Source organism: Passer domesticus, chromosome 6 (assembly GCF_036417665.1).
Source record: "Passer domesticus isolate bPasDom1 chromosome 6, bPasDom1.hap1, whole genome shotgun sequence".
Classification (NCBI taxonomy): domain Eukaryota; kingdom Metazoa; phylum Chordata; class Aves; order Passeriformes; family Passeridae; genus Passer; species Passer domesticus.
Genome location: NC_087479.1, coordinates 15404118 through 15422068, shown reverse-complemented (window position 1 = coordinate 15422068; position 17951 = coordinate 15404118). Strand labels below are relative to the sequence as shown.

General features: G+C 46.1%; 1 protein-coding gene across 2 annotated transcripts in view; it reads right to left on the bottom strand.

The window, feature by feature from the left end:
* ASB2 (ankyrin repeat and SOCS box containing 2) overlaps positions 1 to 14379 on the bottom strand; it is a 32227-nt gene extending 17848 nt beyond the window's left edge. The window contains exons 1-5 of one of the 2 annotated variants that reach the window (XM_064423503.1): positions 13994 to 14379; positions 7883 to 8147; positions 6215 to 6316; positions 1700 to 1866; positions 891 to 1046 (exon numbers count right to left, since the gene is read on the bottom strand). In XM_064423503.1, the coding sequence (XP_064279573.1) occupies positions 891 to 1046; positions 1700 to 1866; positions 6215 to 6316; positions 7883 to 8127 (670 nt within the window). In that variant the 5' untranslated portion in view covers positions 8128 to 8147; positions 13994 to 14379. Of the gene's footprint in view, positions 1 to 890; positions 1047 to 1699; positions 1867 to 6214; positions 7062 to 7882; positions 8148 to 13993 lie in introns of those variants that run through there. The other variant, XM_064423502.1, reaches the window with a different exon arrangement.
* Positions 14380 to 17951: the final 3572 nt, after the last annotated feature.

Here is a 17951-nt window from a genome sequence, read left to right as displayed (position 1 = left end):
CTCTGGCTAAAAGGTGTTTTCATATCATTGTTGTTGTGATTATTATTACTATGAGCACTACTACTACTACAACCATTACTGTGTCTTTAATGCACAGCTGAACAGCCTTTCCCATGTCAACTAAAAATCAGAATTTTAAAGCAAAGGCATTTTAAAAGCAGCTGTAATTGCTAGGCATCCAAAGTTGTAGGCAAGATTGTGTTTTAAACTGTAATATATGTTTTTACTGTTTTAGAGTGCTAAAAACTGTCATGGCAGGAGCAAAGGAGGTTGGACATGAAGGTGTGAGAGGTCTCCTCTGAGTGTTTGTGATATCATGGGTATATTGCTAGTCTGCTAAAAGAAGAAAGTGTTCTCTCCAACCAGCAGCAAATAATATGACTGTGTAAATACTTTATCTACCTTGCTGAACTGTTTATAATTTTATGACTCTCCTATAGTGCACAGCCTGGCCTGACCCCCACAGTATATGAATCACTGGCATGTCTACAGTTACCATATGTGGAATCCTCCCCACGCTGTACATCTCTTGCACATCTAACAGCTATTTAGGCCCTACTGTTCAGCAGAGCATACATAGTCCTTCACTGGCCAGCTTTCTGTAAGTGTGGGACATTGTGCAGACAGCCTGTGCTTAGGGCCCCATTGGGAATGTCCCCTCAGCACCCCATCCTGCAGCCTGCAGGACAGCTGCTATTCCTGTCTACAGAGACAGGATGGGATAAAAGGCCATGGCACGGCAGGTCAGGCACAGGAGATAGAGGACTACCACAGGGAAGTAGAAAACAAGAGCTCATCACTGACTTTCAGCACCTCATCACATGAGATCCTGCAGTTCTGCCTTGGTGGTGCCAGCAGAGCTCGGCGTCCCTGGAAGAGCAGCTCCTCACCTTTGTAGAGCGGCGTTTCTCTGGCCTTGTTGGAGATGTCGGGCTCAGCCCCAGCCTGCAGCAGGGTGAGCAGGCAGTCCAGGTTGCCCCGGCTGGTGGCCAGGTAGAGAGCTGTCTCCTCATTGAGGGTGCGCTGGTCGATGGTGGCTGGGTACGCTGTGGAGGAATGGTGAGCCCAGAGTCAGGGTGGCATGGAGTGCACACGTATCTGCAGCACCACCACCCTTCTAAATCCTTGAGGGTTTCAGTTTTTATCATTTATTCATTTCCATAAGCAGTGTAAATTAGGAATATACTATAATGTTACTATAACTCAGGTTGAGTACTGAAACCTGCCTTCAGTTTAAATTAAAATGTTCAGCTTTGGCCACTAGTGATGCAGAAAGTTGTTGAACAACTGTTCTTCACCTGAAGTTTGAAAACAAACCACAGTAATTATCCTCAGGCACCAGCAAAGAGATGCTGGGTTGGATCTCCCACCAGGGGAAAGTGGGCTTATTCCTGTCAGCTTGCAGCAGCCAAGCAACTCATAACAGGAGAGAGCTCAGCTTCAAGGCCTCAGCATCAGAAATGCAGGGCTTGGCAGAATCTATCCCATATCACTTTCTCCTAAATATCCTAACTTTTAGAGGCTTCAGTCTGCAAACCTACTTTCCAAGAGAAGATGAAGTTAGTATACAGGCAGGGAGGTTGGAAAGAAGCTTCATACACAGCCCCAGGCGAGGATTGAAATACTGCTAATTTGGCCTTTTAGTTTATTCATGTTCTTCTTCTCCCTTTTGTAATTACTCAGTTTTAACTTCACTGACCTTTTTGCAACAGGCTCAGGCAGCCCACTTGGCCATAGTATGCAGCTTCATGGAGGGGTATCCAGCCATCCTTATTAGGTACAGAAAGGTTTTTTCCTGATTTCATCATGTTGCTTACTGCTTTTTCATCTCCATCCCTGATTGCTGCCACTACAGGATCAATTTCTCTTTAAAACAAGATTAAAACTTGGTTATTGCTTCCTTCATTACTGAGAAGCTTTCTGCAGCAACATCACTGGTTTTTTTTTATTTGCCCAAAAGAGTGAACCCCTGCAGCCTATACAGCACGTGTTTATACAGTGAGACACCATAGGGCCTGGAAAGTAAAATTTGTCTTCTCTAATTTTGTTACTGTCAGCAGATGAGAAGAATCGCTGTCTGGAGGTACTGATCACTCCCTTCAGAATGCAAGGGAACTAGGTAGGTGTAACAAATATCTTGACACAAACACTTATATTTTAGGTGTTGGGAGTTGAGGAAGACTGCCTCTGACATTGCTCTGTACACTGTGGAGTGCCCATGACGGTGGTAATTGCATCACCACACTGCCCCATGTGGCATGATGCTTCCATATGAGATCTTTAAATAAGATCAGCTTTGAAGAGAATTACCCCTGCTCATCCTTGAAGAAATTTTTAGATTTGATTTGTGGGTGGCTTTAACAGAAATTATCAATAAATCTTACTCTTGTATTTTTAAGATACTTTTTATTTCCTCACACAGTCCTGTTTTCAGAATTTAGCCAGTCCACTTATGAAGCAGGGAGAGCTCTGGTTAGAGCATGTGAACACTGGGGTGTTGGTCTTGGCTCTCTTTTCTCCATCCAGGGAGGAGTGAAAAAATTCCACCTACCCAGATCCCTCTGCCAAGTGTGCATTCCGCACACCCTGGGCAGCAACCCATTTCTCTGAGCTCTGTGAGTGTTTGCAGAGCAGGGCTGACCTGGGCACACCAATCCTACTGCAGAGCTGCAGTGACAGCTCCTGTGAGTCTCCCCACACAGCAGGAGTCCCAACACTGCCTGACAGCCACTTTTCCCCAGGTCAGCAGCACCTGAGCAGGACCTGCCACCCTCCTTCCACCCCTTCTGAGGCTGCAGCTAGCATGGCAGAGGTAGGGAGCTGGGGAGCTCGTGGCCTGCAGCCAAGGCACTCAGGACCCTTGCCCGTGGTGGGCAGCAGCTCTGTGCATGCTGGTGGGCTGTGCCTTCCAGTGTTGGCATCTGCTTGGGCTCCAGCTGAGCTGTGCTGGGACAAGGCACCCACAGCTTTGTTATTGTGAGGCAATAAATGACTAAGATTCAGCACAAAGGAAGGAAGCACTTTAGCAGTTCTAATGGGGACTTGCAAAAAAATGAATGTGGGCTACAGATTCAGAGACAGAAACAAGAAGTTGCAGAAAGCACTGGCGCATTTGTGGTTTGAGCTAGCTCTACAGAGAAAATCTTGCAGTCCTGAAGAGAGAGATGTGGGAGAGAGGTGCATGTCTCAGTCTATTAGCATTGCCAGGGCAGGAATACAGCATGTGGTGGAGCTCACGCAGGCCAGTGGTGATGGGAACAACCAGAAACTCCAGATATGAGAAGAGGAAAGTCTAAAATACCACAAAAGAGTGAGATCAGAGACAGAAAAAAAATAGGCAGGTGAGCACAGGATTCCTCACAAAACAGCATACTGGTGCAACCTGTGCACCTTGTGGGAGTTACAAGTCCTGCACTGAACTCCATTGCTTTGTAGGGGCTGGACAGACCAACAGGCTAAAACACACAGGGTTCACTAATTTCAGTTTGCCCAAAGGCACACAATCTATGCTATAAACACTGATATTAGCATTGAAAGAAGTCACCAAGCTGGTTTTCTGAGGAAAAATTGGGCCAGGAGTGGAACAGGTGATCTCAACACTTGTGCCAGAGAATGGGAAAAGACACCATTTCCCAGGTGAAATAGTACTTGGTGCCACTTGCTCCTTCTCTATAGCTGGAAGCAGTGATTTCAAGACAGTAGGGTCACAAAAATAGCAACACTGGAATGAGGAGAGATATGGGACAGAAGGCCAGGCATTTTGCCTGAGAAGATAACAGCTAGAACAGGCAGCTGCTGTCCTGGCCACAGCCCTCCCAGGAGGAATCCACTGACCTTCTGATATCTGCTGCCCAGATGTCCCAGGGACACGGTTGGATCTCCATACTGCTCACAGCACCCTGGGGACTAAACCTAAGATTCCTAATTGTGTACATGTAATGGATTTTTATACAGGTGTTTGAGCATTTTGTTGACAGCAACTACTGGCATTTTTGGCTGGGAGAGGAGGCGGAGGTGGGGGATCTTCATCTTTCAACACCTCTGGCACAAGGCTGCTGAAACCATCTGTTGTTCTGTACAAAAGCTCAAGTTACACATGTAGGGCTGTGACCGCAGGATTTGGGCACATGATATAATTACTAGTGCTTAATGAATTACTGCATGCCAGGTGGGCCTTGGCAGGGTCTGTGCATGGGCTGGCTCACAGCAAATGCAAGGTAAATCACATTATCTGAGACCTCAGGGAAAGCAGGAGGGTACCTTGGATCTGTACTGGGGTTAAAAATGTGTGAAGAATCAGTTACTAATCTGCTTAAGCCCTCAGATGTTGAATGAGGCAAACTTCTGTTGGGTTCCTTGACCTTAAATGATTCCTGAATAAGATGAGGGGGTTTGCTGGACCAGGCTGTGGATGCTTTAGCCAAGAAAATTCCAGATCAGAACAGAAGGTTTAATGAATCTCCATGTGAAATCCTTGTTTTCTGCCTGACTTATAGTTGGCTGTTGCAAAAACCCACCACATTCTGCTGCCTGGATTTCAGCAGCTATAGAAAATACAAGCATTAAAACTATGGAGGAGGTCTGAAGATATGAGCAAATCTTAACCTTATAGGCAACTCAAAAGAATTACTGCATTTCAAAGACCAGTAGGCAAGATAATAAATACCCTTTGCAGATGAGATGTATGGTGAGGTCAAGTGTTGAAGAAGAGATTCAGTGGAGCATGGAAAGGTTCAAGAAGCTCCTTTTCCTGACAGCCTGGAGAGATGCAGGCAGGATGAAGGAACACCACTTCCCCAGGTGAAGCCAAACATCATCACTGCCTAGATCTGAGACTAAGGCGATAAAAATGCCAGTCATGCCATCATGCTCTCCTAGGACTTCCCAGCTATGTTTCTGCACTACCTGGCAGCAGAGGAGGGCTGGTTTATCAGCCTTCTTGTAGACTGAACTCTATGCAGCTACCTGCTGGAGAAGAACAGCCTGCCCTCAAGTCTTCTACTGCATAAAAAGGGCATGCAAAGAGTGCAGAGCACCTAGTGAGAGGATGTGATTTCAGTGTGGCCAAGGGAAGCTGGCAGGTGACAGGGATAAAGCAGGCTTTGTGTTGTAGCAGGAAGAGGTTTTCACAAGGTCAGGGAGTGCAATGCCAGCCGAGGGCTGGGAACAGAGTCTGAATCAGCCAGGATGAGGGGAAGGTGGGGGAGATTGTAGAGCTGGGTGAGAGGTGAAAGGAAGAAGAGTTGTGGAAGGGCAGTCCCTGCATCCAGGGAGGGACTTGGAAGATGGATTTAACAAAATTTGTATTGGGTAGATAGAGAAGGTGGGGAGTTTCTTTTCTGCAGGACACAGGGAAGTGCTGCCTGTAACACATTACCTTGTCATCTGATAGCTAAGGGTAGGTGGAGAGAGCACTGCAGAGAGCTGTAATAAACCTGTCGTGGTCCACACATTTCCACCACACACAGGCACTGGGACAGAGCTCGGGCCACTGTCTGCTTTTGTCATCCATGACTGTGTTCAACTAAGCTTATTTGCAGCTTCTGCCAACAGCAAAACAAGGCCAGGAGGATCAGTCATCCAAGACAGTTTCCTCCTTGGACAAGTAAGCCCTCCTCTGTGTGACTGGACAGCACAGGTATGGCTGGAACAGCTATGGCATCTTGGGAGCATTTATAAAATACTTATTTGAAGGACTGGATTTTCTCACCTTGTTTATGTATTGTGATACATTTGCCCCCTACTTTTCCCCATTGCTGATCCCTGAACTTAATACCAATGCAGTTATTATCAGCACCTGCCTGCCTCATCTATCCTGTTGATAAGTGAGCCAGCCTATGTAAATTAACCACAGTGCAGCCATCCCTTCCCTGTTGTCCTTGTCACCTCAGAACTTCTGACTGACCCAGAGTCCCCAGGACATGAGCACTGGGGGGATGGAGAGAGATGAAGAGGGAGAAGAGGACGAGGGATATTTGAGGTGGGTCACTTGCAAGAGCACAGGCATGGCCTGGGGCAGCGGGGAGGTTGGAAGGAAGAACAGGAGTGCAGCGAGGGCAAGGTGCAGGTGTCAGCGAGACCTCCTCCAGATGAACACCACATTTCCCCCCACCAGGCACCATCACCACCCAGCAGACGTGTCTCAGGGAGAGAGTGGGTAGCGAGGCTTGTTTTGGCTGCAGGGAAAGCAGGAGAGGGAGAGGGAGACACTTACACGGCCTGGGATGTGCTGCAGTGGCTGCTGTCGTACCTTCGCCTGACCCCCCAGGCTGCCCCCGAGCTGGATGGCTGAGCACGGCCTGTCTGCTGGGCCAGTCTGGAGTGGCGATGACATGAATGGAATAAGGAGAAATACTCCGAGTAGGAGAAACAGGTCATGCTGAGGCAGAAGCAGAGACACACATCCACAGAGACAGAGCGAGCCTGCCGGTCAGGGCTTTGAATAAAAGCAGATGGCCACGGCTTGCTCTGCGCTGGATTCAGCTGCTCACTCGGCTCGAGTTTATTTTTGGCCCTCTGAGGAAGCGTCAGGGGATTCAAATGACCATATAAGACAACAGTGTGGTTAACCCTACCACCACCACACAGGAAGCAGGCACAAAGCGAGGTGAGGTGACATTCATCACCTCCAAAGTGCCATGCAGACAAGTCAGAGGTGGGGGCAGAGGAGGACCCAGAGCCGCAGGATGTCAGCTCCATTTCCATCTCTGCTCTCCCAGGTGGCAGAAGAGTTCAGCAATGCTACAGATTTGGTGCTTCAAGCTCCAAAGGTTTTCTCTCTAGTGAGAGGTTGGACACTGCTGGGCTGAGACAGGACAGACAATGCACAGAACTGGTAATGCTGCTTTTGCCAAAGGAGCAGGTATCAAAGGACCTTCAACAAAGACAGGAACAAATGGCCAGGGAAGCCCTTATTTTGCCTTGCATCAGATCTCTACAGGGGAGCTGGCTGTAGAGGTGCACAGTAACCACACTGAGAAACCACAGCCTTTGGTGGCAGCAGGGCTGCTGGCCACTCAGCATCCTGATTTCACAGCTATGCACATGCTTGCTGCTCATCAAATTGTCCCCAGCTTCCCAGCCCTGAAAACCAAGCAACCACAGGTAGTAATGAGCAAGGCATCAGAGGTGGTGGAGTTACAAAAAGGGAGGAGGAACAGAACTTCAGTAACTCTCAGTTTATTAAAAAAGGGGAAACTAAAGTAACTTAAAATATTGAAGGGATATTTTTTCTTGCTTTGAAGGTGACTTTGGAATCTATTCCCATCCCCCTTGAGAAATCTGCCTTTTATAAAATGAAAGGGGAACAATATCTGGGTTTGAAACTGTCAGCAGGTCTCTGTGACCACAGCTCAGCATTGCAGGGGAGGGGGATGCTGCCACGATTTGGTGTCTGGAGTTGCTCTTGGTTAAGAGTGGTTGAAGTCAGACTGATCTGAAATAATCACATCCTTTAAAAATGGAAGTATTTAACAGGTAGTCAGGTCTCACTGTTTTATATACCTGTTTTTTGTTCCTCTTTTATGTTTCCTCATAACAAATGCTTTGCTCCCTCTCTGACAGAACCTAAGCTTGGCATACAGTGGGGGAAAGGAGCAGCTGGCCTTGGGAGGGCTTCTGTTGTTCAGGAAAGCTTGTGGCTGTGCCCCATTTTAATTTGTTGCTTAAAACAGACAACATCAAGCAAATCCTCCTCTCGCTGCGAGCACGCAGATTGTTGACCTCATTGGATTTACAGCAGGCTCCGGCTTTGACACTAATGACAGACTCGCAGAGGAGCCGCCTGGCAGCGCTAATTAGAGAGCGCTAATTAGAGAGCACGTGCACGGCCAGGGAGCCGGGCAGGGCTCTCTGGGGCAGAGCTGGGGCTGGCACCCCTTACCTGTGCCAGGGGTAGATGCGGTAGGGAGGGTTGTGTGGGTTGGCACGGCTTGGGGCGGGCACGTCACCAGCACGGGCCACCAGCGACTTCTGGGGGCTCTGGGCCACTGGCTGACCCGCCGGGTCCTCTTCCAGGCTCTGCTGGATGGCCATCTTGATCAGCTCATCTTCACTCAGGCTGCTGTACAGACTGTACTCCTCGCAGCCTATCGTTTGTCTTTGAGTATTTGCTGCCGTCGTAGCCATTTTTATAACTCCTTGCTTTCCTGTAAAAAGGTAATTGTGATCATCAAAATCCGGAAAATGAAAAAAACTGTCTTGTACTGCCATTTGGGTCTGCCTCTTAATTAAGCTGACCAGAAAACCCTTCAGAAATCCTTCACCAGAAATTCTTCACATTATCAGCTAAAATCTGCATGTAAACTTAGTGAACTAACTCCTTTCAATTACACAGAAATAACTGGTTTAGCTGGTGTTTAAAAAAGGGGGAATTGTTGCAAGCAAGGCAAGTTTTTATCTGCTTATTCTAGTAACCACATCTCAAGAGAAAAATAGGTAAAGGAAATCCCCTTAAGATTAAAGAGACAAATTTTTGAATTTTATTTAGGAGAAGACCAATGGATGTCACTTTTTGTTGGTCTTATTTCTTGCTGTAATTTCAGGAAATTGAGGCAAGAGGTTTTCTCTTTGCTGTTTTTTTCTGTAAGGATAGATTCTCTACCATGAAGTGCAAAGAGGCTTTGTAATTTTTTCCACCTTATCTGGAGATCTTCAAGCAACATACAAAGCTATGCTTTGAAGTGACTTTGTTTCACTCAGTGAGGAGAGCAGCACCACATTGGTCTGTTTCACTTCTGATTTTTCGCTTTTTCACAGAACAAAGTTCAAGGTCATGAGTGAGATGGAAATGAGAGAAGTGGGAAACATTGGGCACACTCAGCAATCACAGAATGACTGTGAACCACCACTGCAGGACTAAAAAGGCAAAGACAATTCAAAATAGTGCAGAATTTCAAGCAGTGATAGGGGAGTACTGATACCCTGAACGGTACAATGCTCTAGCAGGATCTCATTTGGATGCCAGAGAGCACTCTGGCCATCAGTGTCCAAGAGCCAAGGGTTTCTTTTATGGGAGGAGTAGAAAAGCTTGCCTCTTTTAAGAAAATAACAGCCAGTGCAGAATAGGTTTGATTTTATAAGGGCTGAGCAGGAACTGTGTAAAATAACAGGGGGCACTGGGGTGAGGAGCAATGGGAACGAGCTGCTCAGGAGGACAGGGACATGACAGGAGAGGACAGGGACCCAGCAGGAGAGGACTGTGGGGACATGTTCCCCAGGGGCAGAGAGGTGAGGGGCTGGCTGAGTGTAGCAGGGGAGCTACCAGGAAAGCTGCCTGTCCCCACCCTGTCCCATCAGTGCCACAGCAGGGCTGGCCTTCAGCTCCTCACAGCCCTGCTGTGCCCAGGATCAGCTCCTGCTGCTCGGGGCCAGCAGCAGAGCCGTGAGCGTGGGGACAGCAGAAGCACCCCACTTCCATGGCTCAGGAGCTGCCTCAGCAGCAGCCTCAGGGCAGCTGTCAGCTCCCTTGCCCTGCACAGCTGCTCTCTCCACCAAACACCCGGCTCAGCCTGGTTTCCTGGGCACTCACACTGAAACCAGAGGGGTCCAGCAGGCCACAAGCCTCGCACCAGCAGGAAAGTGCCCTGCTGCAGCCTCCCTTGTTGCTGTGTGCACAGTCAAGAGACAGACCTGACCCGGAGGAAATGACAGCTCCCCAAATATAGTTTGAAGAAATTGCAAGAGCTTGAATCAATCAAGTAACTTAAAATATTTGATTTAGGCTTTTTACTTCAGACATGGTGATATTTCCCACATCAACAGCCACTTCAGGCTCTAAGCCCACTCCAGAAAAAGTGGGAACACTCCAGGTTAAAGGGAAGCCCAGCAGATTTCAGATTGACATTTTGACTTTCAACAACAAAGGATGTATTTTACAGCCATGAAAAATGCCAAAATAAAACCTTTAATTGCTGTAAATAATGCAACCCAGTTTTGGTGGGTTTTTTAATTTCTCTCTTTTTTTTTTTCCCCTTTATTTTCAGCCAGATCTCTCATGACTGCTGTTGCTTCCTTTTTGCAGTTGGTGCCTCAGCTCTGCTATGACCCTTGCTGTCCCAAAGATCCAAGCCCAGGCATCACCCTGCTGGCAGCCTCCCTGTGCCCCCGCTGCTCCAGTACCTGCCTTTGGCTGCTCTCCAGCCAGCAGCTGGCTAGGAACTGTAACACAGCTTTGTTTGTCCAGATGCTGTGCTGCTGTTGGGCTTGCTCAGCCCCTGGCACGCTGGGCAGTACTCCCACAGTCTAGCCTAGGAACTCACGTGGTGCCTGGTGAGCTGCAGATGTGTGGAACCACCGGCTGGAGCTGGCAGGAACATCCAGCAGTCGTCTGCAGCATCCAGCACTGCAATGCCTGAATGTAGGGACCTGGCCCCAGTGGTGACTCAGAAACCTAAACAAAGCCGTCAGCAGGGAGGGCAGGATCTGATCTTAAGCTCCTAATGGAGGTGATGCACAATGAATCCTTGGAGAAGGCAAGAATGGAGATGAAACTGCTCCCCTCTGAGGGCAACCTGCTCCAGTGCAGGCTGGGACACAGATCCCTCCTCTGTATCCTCCCAGTCCCATTGCCATCATTCTGATGGCAGTGGATCCATCGCTGCTGATCTGAGCTGGTGTTGCAGTGCCTTCTGTGGGAGCCTGGGCTTTAGGTAGTGTACAGGACACCTCTGCCAAGACAGCTCCCCACCCTGGCACAGAGGAGCTAAGTGATAGCTGCTTCACCACCTCCCAAATGGATCTAGGTGTAAAGGCCACTTCTGGACGTTCTTCCCCTCCCTCCTTTTGTTCCACACGTTCTTAAGGCAAAGGGAGCAAAAGGGAAGATTTTGGATTTGTGGGGATCACTCCTATTTCATCCTCTTATCCTTTGTAGGGGTTAACTGGGTCCAACCCACTCACAGAGAAAAGGGAGAACCTCTCCTGCGTGTTGGTGAGCCTCGCTAATCTAAATATTTTGACAAGAGTTCCATAGAGTGCAGAAACAACAGTGTTGGCTGCAGCTCCCATCACTGACTCATCCTGCAGGGAGAAACTTCATAGGGCTCGAAATAGAGAAAGGTTTCAGTTCTGCCCATCGCACTGCACAATCATGATGAAGGTGTGGGGGTCACATCCTGAGCTGCAGCTTTTGGGTCCTTACTGAGAGCCAGGGACAGCCTTGGCTGCCCTCAGCCCCTGCAGAGAGTGTTCTAGTTGGGCTTGAAGCTGTCCCTGCTGTCTCCACTTGCTCAGACAAGTGTGCAGCGACTGAGTTTGGCAGGAGGCTGGGCACATGCCTTCTTCCCTACAGCTCCCTGCAGAGCAGAGCAGAGCCACCACCCTCCCCTTCCACCTGAGGATGCTTTTGTTTGAAGCTGCAGGACAACAGGACAGGGGAACCGGTGTGAGTTATATCTGTAAGAAGCTGCAGTGGGACAGCTGAGCTGCAATAACAGGCTGAGCACATGCCCTTGGCTTGAGGCTAATGCACCACAGCCTAATTCAGTTTACCCTTCTTTCCTTGAGGCCAAACTCAGCGGCATCACCTGGCAGTGGCCTGGCTCAGCTGACACAGCAGGGCTAAGTTTACCCCATCTGAGGCCATCAGTGAACTGCCAACCACAGACTTATAAAGGCTCACTAGGCTAATGTGCTATAAGCTAAATATTTTCCACCTTCTGTAATTAAGGTGTGAAAAAAAAAAAATCAATTTTTGTTGCTAGAAATATTTGAACAAGTCTGGATTAGTAAGATCTGGCCAAAGTGGTCTCTCTAAGTGCAGCTTGAATCTATTTCCTTGCTCTAAGCCAGCTTACTGTAGGTTTAAAGTATTGGAATTAGATTTAAAAGTTAAATGCTGTGTCTATTCTTCATCCTAACTTCAGATTTTGGGGGAATGTTTTAACATTTGGCTGTACTCTGCATTTCTCTGGCAGCCCAAGAGGCCATCTTCACATGCAGGTAGCACACAGCATCTACTGGGACAGCAGAACCTGTAGATTTTAAAGCTCTGGGTATAGGGCCCATATTATTTCTTAGAGAGTGCTTTCCTTTCAGGTCTGATGGCTTCACCAGTGATCTCTGTTGGCAGAGACATGTCTTGGAATTCTGCTGTCTGTGCTGCCATTTAATAAGTCAGTCTGACAAGATCTTGAATCTAAACTTACCACCATTTCCACATAGAGTCTGATCCTGATATTAATTTTGCCTGATCATCCTGATTTCAGTGAAAGTTTGTTAATTGAGATGTGTAATCAGGCCTGTGCCATACAGAGGCACCTTAGATGCATCCAGTGACCAGAAGGTAAGGTTGAAAATAAAATACTTGTGCAAGGACCATGCTGCAACCTTCTAACCTGTGTTGATGAGCAGCTGTGCCTGGTAGATCTCTGAAACCAAAGGTACTGCTCACAAGGGGGACTACTAGTAATCACCTACATGATGGCAAAAGCCAGAGACAAACACAATTAGGTTGCTATTATGTTCGGACTACAAGCTCTGTCAACACAGTGCTTAGGAGAATGGGTCTCTGATCCCTGATGCAACATAAATAAACAAGGATTACGGCTGGCTTTGAACATGCAGAACCGTGCAATTCAATACCATTAGCATTTGAAACAACTGGTCCCCGTTGATAGCACTTCTTTAAAGAAAAGCTTAGCGAGGCTGCATGCCCCCCCAATAGATCCCAGGCAGCAGAATTAGCAGAGAAGCATGGCAGATAAGTGACAAGGTCATTAAGGGAACAGAGCCAGGCTTTGCCTGCCTTTGCGCTGAGTTTATTCCAGTCAGCTTGTAACTGAATACAGAACCTTGTTATTTATGGCTCAGGGTGCAATAAACCACATTTGTGAAAACATAACCAAGCCTTTGGAGGCTGCAAAAGAGAGAGAAGAGGAGCAGCTTCATCATTTTGCCTTTTGCGAGAAATGGTTGAGCTCCTGCTTCTGCAGATCCGTGTTTGCCTTCCACGTGTTTGTCTTTACTTCTGAAAGCAGCAGGAGCCCACATGGGGAAGGCAAAGAGGCTGGATGTCTTGCCAGCAAACGGAGCCTTCCTTCAGTTCTTACTGTGGCACCTTTCAGAGCAGATCCTCCGTGGGCAATGGAAACCAGACCGACTTGCAGCACTTAAAGTGCTCGCATTTTTGCTGCATTTCAGATCAGTTTTCTGATAAACCTTTGCAGTTTTCCAAGGGTATTATATTGGATAGCTGTTACAAGGAAGCAAATGATTTTTTTTTTAAACCAGAAAGATTTCAGTGCCCATCAGCTCTGCCGGAGCTGAGACATCAGAAGGATGACACCTCACGCTGCCCTGCTGCTGCAACAGGCAAGGATTCTTTGTGGTGACAGTTTATGCAAACCACTCAAGTTCTAGCCCAGTGCTGAAGGAGCAAAGCCAGGCTTCCCGAAGGAATCCTCTGAGCAAACAAATCCCCGTGTTCAGCCGCAGCTGTCAAAACAGGTCACCTATCAGCATGGCATATGCCCTGATGCCACCAAATCATGATTCTGTGCAAATTCTTTACTGGAAATCATACACCTACCTGCAAGCTTTTATTTCTCCTCAGAACATATTAATCCACACAGAAATTAGTGCAATATTAGCTTCATGTCAAGCCAACTAGAAATTTTAAAATTAAAGCAATTATTTGCTGATGAAATTTTTCTCTTTCACACTGTGCCTTGCATGCTACATTCTACCTTAGTATGCTTTAGCTACAGCATTGATTTCTGAGCAAAATATTCTAGGGACAAAGCTACAGGCACCACCTGCGAGTAAAAGAAAAATAAGGAAATGACAGAGCTACTGTTCTGTTTAACAGACAGTGTTTTATGGCATATTTGAAAAAAATACCAAAGCCCAAAACAAACAGAAGCAAATCACAAAGCTCCCGAGACTGTTTAGGTGTTAGGTTACAAACTGCTGTAGGAATAAATATTTGCATAGACATAATGAACTGAGAGATTGAAAGTACTAAATAAGTTCAAAACATGCATATTTGCATTACCTTTTTGTTCTGAAATGAAAGGGTTATAACTGTGTTGAAATGGGTTATCTCCTTGGTTAAGTCTTAATTCAGAAAATCCTCGCTGGTATTTGTCTCCCTGCTTTGCCTGGATGTTTCGATCAAGTGCAGGACAGCTTTGAAACACACTCACTTTGAAGCCCGGAGTTTATTTCTGGATCACCCCATGATCAGCGAATACAAGCCAAAATATAAGTTGTTCCCAATCTCAGATTTCCTGTTTGAAGATGCACAGCAGAAACTTGTACCAATCCTGAAGTTCTTTGTTGCATTATCTGAAGAACTTCACTTCATCAACATCCTGGAGCTAAATGACACAAAGCTGACCTTTCTATTACATCATTATTTATTGTCCCTGACAAGTAGACCATATATGGATATGTTTCTGGAACCTAAAGAAGAAAAAAAAAATTGCCATATAATTTTCAAGTAAAATATGCTGTCCTGGAGAGTTTTATTTGCTTGGGGAGAAGTGACCTCCATTTACTTTTGTTTTAGCTGCTGCTTTTTAAACAAAACAACCAAATATTACTGGGCATTTACTGATGTCTTGGAGTTGTTCATATGTTTTTAAGGCTGCAAGTTGGAGACTTCAGGATTCCAAAAGATGACAACAGCACTTGTGAACCTGTTCCAAGTAGTATTTGTAAGAGCTTACTAGTGGAATAGGACTGCTCTCATATCACCTAATTGTGAACAACAGACTCTCTGAGTCCTCAAGGCCATAAATGTGAAGTGTTACCCATCTTCCCCACATCCTGAAGAAGGCAAGCTGGCCAAGGAGGGGATAGCACTGCTCCAGGGATGAGTTAGAATAAAAGAGTCAGGCACATAGAGGAGAACTGTCCCTTGGATAGTCTGGATCATGGGAGTAATAGCGCTCACTTTGGGAAGGTTTCCATGTGTTTGTCCAGTGAATACAATGAATGAAGGGAAACCATAATAGGATATCAAAGTTATGCCTATCCATTTTCCTTCAGCTCCTCTTTCACTCATTCTCATGCCAAAACATTGCATACACTGAGAATAAAGACTAGATGGAAGTGGGTCTGGAATCCTTTCTCAGTACCTTGTGGAGGCTCAGGTTCACTGAAGGAACCCTGTCAATGCTAATCTAAGGCTTAGCAAGAGCAATCTTGAAGGGAAAAAACATAGCAAGACTATACCATCCACTAATATATGATTCCTTTCACCTCATCTGCTTTGTTTTTAGAGTCTTTCAGGACCAGCATCATTCCCTCTCCATGCTTGCTCCTGAATCCATCTTGCTCCAGCATGGTATCATGGTGAGTACATGGCACATCTTCCTTCCCTGCTGTCTGAAAAACAATCTGCCCCTCATAACTAGTGCTGGAACTGTTCTGTCCAAAGTTAGTCATTCAGCAGTTACAGTGACAGACAAAAGGAGCCCTGAATGTCATCACCAAGAGTGTGAGAAACTCTTACACCCTTGACAAGATGTCAGCCAACCCTCTGTGACTTTTAAACAACACCCAATGCTTTTTCCCTTGATACTGTTTCAAGATTGTAACTAGCCTTGGCTTAAAACCATGAGCATCTCCCACATTTAACCCTTCCGCTTGCTGTTTGGCAGTCTCTCACCCTTGATCGCTGAACTCAAGAAAAATTGCTGATGCTGTGATTCAGATTCATGCTTTGCAAAGGCAAAGGTGTCTGGTTTTCCAGGATGGCCTGTTTGGTTATGAAAAGACAGTGGGGCTCGAGGTCCCATGGGCGGTGGACATTGCAGGTGGCTCCCCATGCCACTCCCAGCAGGCACACTGCAGCTCCCTTCCCTCCCACGTTTCTGGGCTTCCTTGCAAAACTCTGTGCACCCTTGATGTATTTGAAGCTGCTATGAATGCTGATGCAACATTTTCCAATAAAAGCACGGGACTCTGCTTCAGAAGATCTATTTTCAGATACCATTAGCTCTCCCTTTTGTCTTGAGTAAATCATTTAACTCCTCTGTGTATCATTTTCTACATTAGTGAAGTGGAAATAATCAAATGCATTAACTTCAGAGAACAGTCCAAAATTCCTTGCAGATGGGAAGCCAACAGGACTACTTATATGGATACAGACTGCTGAATAAGACCTTATTTAATTAGTATCTGTGAAATCCTCAGAGGACAACCTCATATAAGTTTGAATTTTAATTACAGAAATAACTATACAGAAATGAAATCATACATTTGGGAGTTGATTTTTTTCCCCAATAAAACAATATTGTGGCTTTATTACAACACATCCAAAGCATAATAATAACAATCATGATTTATTAGCATTGCATCAGATTGGCTAATATTTCCCCTGGGGCATGAGAAGTTACAGATCTGCATTTTCAGCTTGACTCTGAGACATTTTAATACATTACAACTGTCACCTGCAAAAATAAATATGTAAATTTCCACTATTTTCTGGGACAGATTTCATTCTTAGACACTGCATATTAGATCTATTCACTTCCTTTAAATAGAAGTGATGGAAATGGCCAACTCATGCTGATGGGAGGGAGTCAGCTAGGGTCTCACAAGCAAGGCACAGAAGAGATTTGAATCTGGGAGGACAAAAGAAGGATGACCATGTGAAAACAGATGAAAAAATAACCAGCAAGATTGTTTTCTCCTTCATATTTCCTCAAAATAGCCAGAAGAAGCCAGGTTAGAAAAGCACATTTAAAATTTCTTTCCTTTGTCTCTACTTCCATTAGTTGAATTAATTATCCTGTCATCACTACTAAGCCCTTCAGCTCTACTAAGCTACACAGCTGAATCTGGCAGCTGAGGCTGGAGGAAAAAAACAAAGTTCGTTTGTGCATCCCAGGAGACCAGAGAGCTTGTTATTGACTCCCTGTGTGTGCAGAGCTGCCACAGATGTGCCTTCACGTGGTGAGGGGCAGGTGAGAATGGGCATCAGCACAAGCTGCTGTCCATAGCCTGTATCTACCAATGGTGACTAACTCTGCTGTATCCAAACACTTGGCACATGTGTGGCTCTTCTGAAAGGAAGAAAATACTGACTACTAGTTCTGATAGTAACAGTTCTTGCACAGAAAATCCTCATAATACCTTGCCTCAGGACAGTGTATGTCTTTGTGCACCAATTACCTCTAACTGCTGGCTTGTTACTTAGATCTGGTCTGAAGTTTTCCTGCAGAAAGACAGCAAGGTATTTTGAGTGGCACATTTCCCTGAGAGAATAGAGCTAGAGTACCATCATATCCAGTGAGCAGAGCTTTGCATTCAGTGTTGCCATGCTGTGCTTCCATCAGACAGTCCCAAAGATTTAATCTTTGCCAACACCAGAACCATGAGCACCTCTCCTGTGCCTCCTGCTACACAACCCACGTTCAAATAATGAGAATACAGAAACTCCCACATGAAAAGATGGTTTCAATTTCCTTTGCAAGAACTATTGATTGCTTTGGCTACAATACCCTGTGAGAGGCAAGGAGCCAGAGGAACTTGTATGGGAAAAGGTGCAGGATGTCACGCATGCCCAGGGGTAATGAATATGATATACATTTTTCCTTACTGACTTTGCTGCCTAAATACTTTTTTGATGGAAAGATGTAGCTGTTTTGAGATCACTCTACCAAGATTATATTTCTCCTTTCAGGAGGAATTTATTCAACTTCAGTAGTTGCTGACACACACCCTGAATTAGGGTAGACTTTGCCTCAGTGCATGACTTCTACCTCTGCACAGTAGCTCCTTCTCACAGAAATTTTTTCCCTTTCAAACCTAATCAAAATGAAGTCCTCACTCCTCTAGAAATGTGACATGAGCACAAAGGAGAGCAGCCAGTATCCAGGTCCTAAGACCACTTTCAGGTATCCAATGACTCAGCCCTGCCAGCGAGCTTGGTAAGAGCGTACAGCTACTACAGTCAATGCCGCTCTGCAAATGTCACCATAAGGTCACATCCACTGACTCAA